This window comes from Leptonotus elevatus, chromosome 12, assembly GCF_054856555.1.
Source record: "Leptonotus elevatus isolate MCC_2025b chromosome 12, RoL_Lele_1.0, whole genome shotgun sequence".
Taxonomy (NCBI): domain Eukaryota; kingdom Metazoa; phylum Chordata; class Actinopteri; order Syngnathiformes; family Syngnathidae; genus Leptonotus; species Leptonotus elevatus.
This window is the reverse complement of record NC_141250.1, coordinates 23,849,221-23,856,379: the sequence shown is the minus strand read 5'-3', so window position 1 is coordinate 23,856,379 and position 7,159 is coordinate 23,849,221. Positions and strand designations below refer to the sequence as shown.

At 49.6% G+C, this 7,159-nt stretch overlaps 1 protein-coding gene across 4 annotated transcripts; it reads right to left on the bottom strand.

The window, feature by feature from the left end:
- Positions 1–1,018: 1,018 nt before the first annotated feature.
- Positions 1,019–7,090, bottom strand: qtman (queuosine-tRNA mannosyltransferase). 4 transcript variants are annotated; one of them, XR_015096626.1, is made up of 10 exons: positions 6,992–7,090; positions 5,274–5,467; positions 4,984–5,151; positions 4,735–4,911; positions 2,797–2,910; positions 2,257–2,366; positions 2,037–2,181; positions 1,813–1,964; positions 1,628–1,758; positions 1,019–1,114 (listed from the first exon to the last, which is right to left on the bottom strand). XR_015096626.1 is itself a non-coding variant. In XM_086090634.1 (10 exons), the coding sequence occupies exons 1-10, from the start codon at positions 7,025–7,027 to the stop codon at positions 1,049–1,051; spliced, it is 1,254 nt and encodes a 417-aa protein (XP_085946760.1). In that variant the 5' UTR covers positions 7,028–7,090; the 3' UTR covers positions 1,019–1,048. The 4 variants fall into 4 exon arrangements, 2 of the variants coding, with proteins under 2 accessions (XP_085946760.1, XP_085946761.1); XR_015096627.1 differs by having other exon boundaries at positions 1,813–1,883; XM_086090634.1 differs by having other exon boundaries at positions 1,628–1,719.
- Between the last annotated feature and the right edge of the window lie 69 nt (positions 7,091–7,159).

Genomic DNA, 7,159 nt, shown 5'->3' with positions numbered 1-7,159 from the left:
ATGCCAAAAGAGGGCGCCATTGGACTATGACAAGCTCCCGTTGTTGTACATGCGCACCACAAACGTTAATTAATTAGCATCATACATCGCCAAGCATCTTGGACAAAACATCAACAAAAATGCAAAAATACAAATAATATGCATGTTTTTACTTACAGTTGCTCACCAACAGCGGGGCTAATGCTAAATGTTTAGCATGTGGGGTTCCTAATCGAGCGTCCGGTGGGCCGTCCGCTTGATGAGGCTGTGATGACCTTTGACCTCAATTGACCTTGTGTGTGTGTGTGTCTGTCTGTCTGTCTGTCTGTCTGTCATCGTGCTGCCGGGATTATTTGCGATGAGGTCGTAATTCCGCTTTAATCTGCTTTGAGGCGCCAAGTGGAATTTTTTGATGAGCGGCAAATCCTCCGAAAGCAAAACTTTGCCGTCGTCTCCTTCCGCGTCACACAACACAAAATGAAAAAGGGATCCCCTGCACTCGCACACCCTTTTCAAAGTGATACATGAAAAGTCTTTTTCAGGTTTTAATTAGAAGTATTGAGTTTGTATTTTTGAAAGTCTATCTGTGGTGAGGTCAAATGTGCTTTGGGAGGAATATCAAGTGCAAATGTCAACAAATACGCTGGCCACAAGTTGACTTTTCGTTGGTGGACTTTCATGATTTAAAAACAAAAACAAATTGAATACATACGTATAAAAAACATACGTATAAAAAACAAATTGAATACGTATAAAAAACAAATTGAATACATACGTATATTTGATATGAATGACACCCTCAATGGTAACGAAAGTGACCATAGCAACAATAAAATCATTTGGCAAAATTTTGTAAACGACATGAATTTGAGCAAACTGCGACATGCGAGGTTCCGACCCGACAACAATAAATTAGGAAATCAATAGTGAGGGGGAGAATAAGGAAATGTTTGTGCGGTTTCTTTTTTTACCTGCTGGCCAACCACGTTTATTGATGATCAAATGATCACAGAAAGCGGTTCTTTGGGCGGGGGGGGGGGGGGGGGGGGGCGTTGCTGCAGGAGGTTGCTCACGGGCTGAGCAGACTTCGGTAAGCCCCCTTGAGGACGTCCCACGAGAAACGGGACGTGTCCACCTGCAAACACACACATCACATGCTAAGCAAAGACAAGCGAAAGGACGCCAAGACAAGACACACTCCCGATTGACAGCTGACATTTGCTGCAATGCATCAACCATTTGATTTACTTTTTTACTTTTTTTCCTCACATGGCAGCATTTTGCTGTGATTATTTTCCCACACCGAAAATGTTGTTCTTACGGCTAAAAAATAAATATGTCGCCGCTCAACGTTTGGCCAGTAGAAAGTAGAACGGCTGCGCAGCCTAAGACCGGAAGGAGTGTGGACCCGGAGACAAAAGTGGCCGCCATCTTCCACCGCTTCATTGATTTGCATTTATGTCAAAACATCACAAACTGGCGCAATTTTCTTTTCTTTTTTGGGGTTTAAAATGTCTAACCAAAGAAAAAATTTGCACGAGCAGAAAATGTTTCTTGACACCACAAGCAGCCGTCGCCTTCAACAATGTCGACCTCTGACCTTTGCTGTAAACTTCAATTCTTGTGTGTGTGTGTGTGTGCACGATACCTTGAGAGTGTGTGTGCGCACGTGTCTCGGCTGGGTGCAGAAGTTACGCAACCTCTTGAGGAGCTGCTGTGGAGTGGCGTACAGGTACTCCGCTGGGGGCGAGGTCATTTAGGGTCATTGCCATTGGCTGGCTGGAAAAACACTCATGTGGGCGGGACTAACAATGAGTGTGTGTGTGCTTGTACCTGGGAAAATTTCGGGGTACACTAAAGCTTTGGGGCACAGAGGGTAGCAGCCACAGTGCACCGCCTCCAACCTAAACACACACACACACACACACACGCACGCACGCACGCACGCACGCACGCACGCACACACACACACACACACACACACACTATTGATGAAGATTTTGACGAGGGCCCACAAGTATGTGAAATGTGGTGTGTGCGTGCGCTTGTGGTCTCACATGGCGACTCCGAAGAACTCGTGGCGTGCGGTGGACAGCACCAGGTCGGCCTGGCACAGAACCTCCAGGTAGCGCTCTCGGCACGCCAGCCCGCCCCAGTGGAGCACGTGCGGCTCCAGCAGAGGTCGGCAGCGTGAAAACACTTCTGAACAACAACAAACGGATGCAAAACGCACGCACGCACGCACGCACGCCTTTGTGTGTGCGCGTGTGTGCATACCTGGCACATCAGTGAAGGTTTCCCCAAGTACGGACAAGCGGAAGTCCAGTCCTTCGTCTTTCAACTTCAACATGGTGCTGAGGAACAACTGGGGATCCTTGTCATGTTCCCTACGCACGCACACACGCACGCACGCACACACAAAACAGAGGCATCAATTGCTGCTGATTTTCTAAGCGAGCTGGATCAATCGTTGTTGCGAGCGCCGGTGGAAAGGTCAATGTGGGCCGCGTGGTCGCTAACGTGAGTGCGTCCGCCTGTGAGTATCCAGGCCACAAGCAGATTAGCGTCAAAGATGAGAAGAAGATGAAGTCTGGCGTGGGCTAATCCTAATTTCAGCGCAATAAAAGCGGCAGTGGCGGCGGCAGCTGTAATCCAGCTGTGTTTTGCTCAGTTGCGAGCCGATTAGGGCGCCCCCGCCTGCGCCGCTGACATGAGAGGACGGCAAAAACACAGCCTGCCGCCGCCTAATCTCATTGGCGTACGTTGCTCACCTGCGCACGCCAGCGCTCAAACATGGCGGCCATGTTGGCGCCTTACCAGCGGTGAGGCCAAACGATGTGCAGCGGCGTCTCGGGAGAGTCGGGACGGGTCAGCGGTGTTATGACGTCATCGCCGTGCGCCGCCGCCGGGAGTTTGTTTCTGGGGAGCAGCCTGAAAACAACAAATGCGCGCACACGCTAATGAGGAATGACGCATGTGTGTGCGTGTCAAGATTTCCAGGCAGCATTTTCTACAAATCATGAAAAGACAAAAACAAAAAATCCAGCAGGCAACGTCAAGTCTTGAATGAATTTTTGTTGCCTTTTGCCGGCCAAATGTTTTTTCCCGTGGCCATTGAAAGGATTTAAAAAAGAGATGAAAATGAGAAGTTCTCTTTTCCCGGAAGTTGCGTGGACCTTCCGGCCGGCACCGCACATCCATGCTGTGGCACACCCGTGCACGCAGCAGGCGGGCGCGCGCACGCACGCACGCCACCTGTGCTCAATGATGTAGCACATCCGCAACAGTCAGAAGACGTCACGTCAGTTGAGCGATAAGCGGCACGCGATGACTTGCAACCTCACATTATACTTTTGCAACTTCTGCAATTTTAAAACTTTTTTTTTTTTTTACTTCATTCATGTTATAGTATAATATAATAAAAAAATATATATATTTTTAGATTTTTTATTTATTATTATATTTTATTTAAATATAAAATATTTTAAATTTGAAATAATAATATCTTATATTATATATTATAATATCTAAAAAAATGATAAGGCGGCACGGTGGCTGACTGGTTAGCACGTCCGCCTCCCAGTCCAGAGGACGCGAGATGGAGTCCGGGCTTCGGCCTTCCTGGGTGGAGGTTGTTGCATGTTCTCCCCGTGCTTGCGTGGGTTTCCTCCGCTTTCCTCCCACATTCCAAAGACATGCATGGCAGGTTCATTGAACACTCCAAATTGTCCATAGGTGTGTTTGTGGGCGTGCATGGTTGTTGCGTCCTGCGATTGGCTGGCAACCAGTTCAGGGTGTGCCCCGCCTACTGCCCCAAGCCAGCTGGGATAGGCTCCAGCACCCCCGCGACCCTTGTGAGGACAAGCGGTTAAGATGGATGGATGAAAAAAATTAGAAATGCAATTCTTTAAAAAAAAAAAAATTAAATTCACGCTTGTCTGCAAACACTTATTTATTATTATTATATATTATAATATCATATCATATAATAACTACTTTTTTGTATTTTTATTTATTAAATTTTTTATTATATTTTATTTAAATATAAAATATTTTCTATTAAAAATAAAATTAATAAATATATTATTATATAAAAAAATCATAATTGCGTAATAAACGCTCGTCTGCAAAGACTTTTTGTTTTTCCAAAACAAATCTGCCGATTGGCTTGACAGCCTCCTTCAATTCTGACCAATTGGAAAAAGGAAACGGACGGGCAGGTGCTGCGACACGTGGCAGGAACTCGTACACGCACACACAAATGACCACAAGGATGTGTGTGCGTGTAGCCGGAGAAGGTGGCGCGCACACTCAGATGAGGATGATGGCGGCGTGCGCGTGTGTGTGGAATACCTCCGTCCTGACTGACTGACAAGCTTCACACACGCGAAGCGCACACACACGCACGCACATCTGAGGATGAGGATGTTGTGTGATGAGGTACGGGATTAAGGAGGATGAAGGTGCTCAGCAGATGTTTTTGCGATTAAACTTGATCTTCTTTGATTAAAGAGCAAACAAGTGAGGCGGGAGGATAAGACGCGCGCGTCACATGCCGATGATGTCACCGGCGGAGACAAACGCAGGCAGCCGGCCGGCCGAGCGGCCGGCGCCGAATCCCTCATAAAAGTGGGAAGCGGACATGAAAAGTTGCGAGACGTCAAAACATCCCTCGCCAAGCAACTGACGCATTTCGCGCGATTGGTCATTGTGGCGTCCCGTAATAATGATAATAATAATAATAATGTCCGTCACCTGCCGGCGTCAGCCAAGTGCAGCGGGAAATGAAGAACCTGACACTTGGGCCGGATGAGGGCCAGCAGGTCTTGGGGGGGCCGCAGGTCCGGGATCTTGTTCAGGAAGGGCGCCAGGGACGACAGGAAGGAGTCCATATTGAAGGCGGAGTTGAAGACCACCGCATCGGCCACCAGGCTGCCGACAAAACGCCACATGTGAGACGCGCCGCCGCCGCCGGCCCCGGCCGGGCACGCCACGCTTGCTTACCACGACAGAATCTGGTTGTAGCCGTACTGGAAGTCCCGATCCTGCTCCTTGCGTACCGGGTACACCAATTGGTTCTCGTGGAAGTACAGAACCTTTTTCAGCCGGGCCAGATCGGGTCGAAGAGCCGCCAGCTCGCACAGGTTGAGAACCGAACTGCAGAACAGAACCCTGCCGGCCACGGGAGACGCAATCAAACAGGGGCCAAAGTCATCCGTGTCAGAATGCCGGTCTCAGAAGTCCCAGCTGGGTCCGGAAGAAGCTCTGGAAGAACTTGGCCAAGCGGGACCCACCTGTAGCCAGGGTTGGGCGGGACCTTTTGGCTGAAGTAGAGCGCCGAGGTTCGGGCCCTCCAGTGCCACTTCTTGGCCGGCGCGGTGAAGGCCACGCAGGAGTCCAGGTGGGCACTCAGCAGGTCCAGCAGCTGCTTGTGGGACCCTCCGTAGAATGGTTCCAGGAGCAGGACCCGGGCAGGAGGGGGCGCGGCCTGAGCACGCGGACAAGAAGACCAAAAAGTGATTGACAGGCGTGCTGAGTGGCAGCTGCGGCCGGCGGCTGACTCCATTAGGGACACAATGGCCAGGTCATTTGCGGCGGCGGCGATGGCGGCTCCATCAGGCGTATCTGCAGACGCAAATGAGGCGGGCGGCCTATCGGCGCCACCAGGGAGGCCCTCGCTTGTCATTACGGCTGCTATTGTGTCGCCGAATAAGCGCGACGGCGGCGTCCTTCACAAACGATAACATCCGCGTCACGTGACCTCCTCCAAGCGCGCACTTTGATTGTTTGTGCCAAGGTCGCAGAAGGTCATCAACGCCGCCTTTCTTGTCATTCTGGGACAGCAATGACGGAACGCCATTGTTGGCGCTCAGGCAACGATGTGGCGCACTGGATGAAAATGGAGAGTCGGGAATGAGGAATGATTCTCAACAAAGAGATTGGAAGGGCTCGTCGGACCCGCACAAAGGCAAACACGACTCGCTCGACTCTTCTTGCTTCAAATCAGTCCAAAAAAGACTTGAGGTGTGATTAGCAGCCAGGTGGCGAACGAGTGAAGAATTCTGTGAGAAGACTTCATTCATCCTGGGCTCAATCGGCCTGTTTTTGTCCCCACCAAAATGTCCGACTCGCGTCTCACGTTGAATTCGTCTTCTTTCTTAGAAAATAGACATCTTTGTTGCAATTAACTTTGAACAAAACGGCGCCATTATGATGGGCCAAAGGAATGGCTGTTTCCCGTCTTTTGGTGTTGTCAACCACAACCACAACATTCAATCAGGATTTACAAATGACAATTCTCTTCTTCTGTTGGTTTGTGTGTCCACAAATATATTCGGATTTAAAAACAACAACAAAGGTGTCATTGACTTCACATGAAGTCCAGCGTCCTTCCAGACGGCTTGAAAAACAAATCCGAACTTCCACTAAGACTTTGTGACAGGGAAATAAATGATTTGATAATATTTGTATGACTGGTGCTTGTGGTCTCCCATAAATCAAGTCCTCTTGGAAAGGGTCACGCGATCAAAAACGACTATATCAGCACAGCGAGGTGCTTTTGTTTCCTTTTCTTGTTGTTGTGTGGTCCGTTGGAAGTTATCGATAATATAACGTCAGTCAATCTCGGCACCCTGGAAGTGTGACACGCGCACGCGCGCGCGCGCGCGCACACACAACTCGTTTTCTTTCCAGACGCCTCAACCGCGTTCAAACGTGCTCAAATGAGTCGCCTGCCTCCTCGCGCAGTCGAGACTCCGTCGCTTCGCTTAGCTTAGCTTAGCAAGGTTAGCCGCGTTAGCTTGCGTCCCGCCGCCCGGCTTGGATTTAGCAGTTAGCTCGGCTAGCTGTTAGCAGTAAGCAGAGCTGAGCTCAACGGCAAGAAAAGTCCAGCGACGCCAGACAGCAAAACACTTCAGCCTGCTGGACGCGAGGAGCGAAGGGCTAATTAAGGAGGGCTAAGTTCATAAGAATCAAGACTGATGATGACGAGACAACACACGCGAACACGCACCTGTGACTCCATTCGGCTGGCGTGACGGCCTGACATCACGTGGCGCGTGTGACGTCATGGCGTCAGCTCTTACGATGACGCTGACGACGGATGAGCGACGACGTTAACGCCGACATGTGAGGGTGATTTTTTTGTGTTACAGCTTAATTCTGAATAGGCATTAAAAAA

Bases quoted from the DNA above. Each gene is read 5' to 3' on its own strand.
- qtman (XM_086090634.1), bottom strand. From the start codon at position 7,027: ATGTCAGGCCGTCACGCCAGCCGAATGGAGTCACAG. The intron at 2,367-2,796 runs GTAAGGCGCCAA...GTGCGTGCGTAG, and splicing joins ATCGTTTGGCCTCACCGCTG to GGAACATGACAAGGATCCCC. The intron at 1,720-1,812 runs GTACAAGCACAC...CCTCGCCCCCAG, and splicing joins GTACCCCGAAATTTTCCCAG to CGGAGTACCTGTACGCCACT.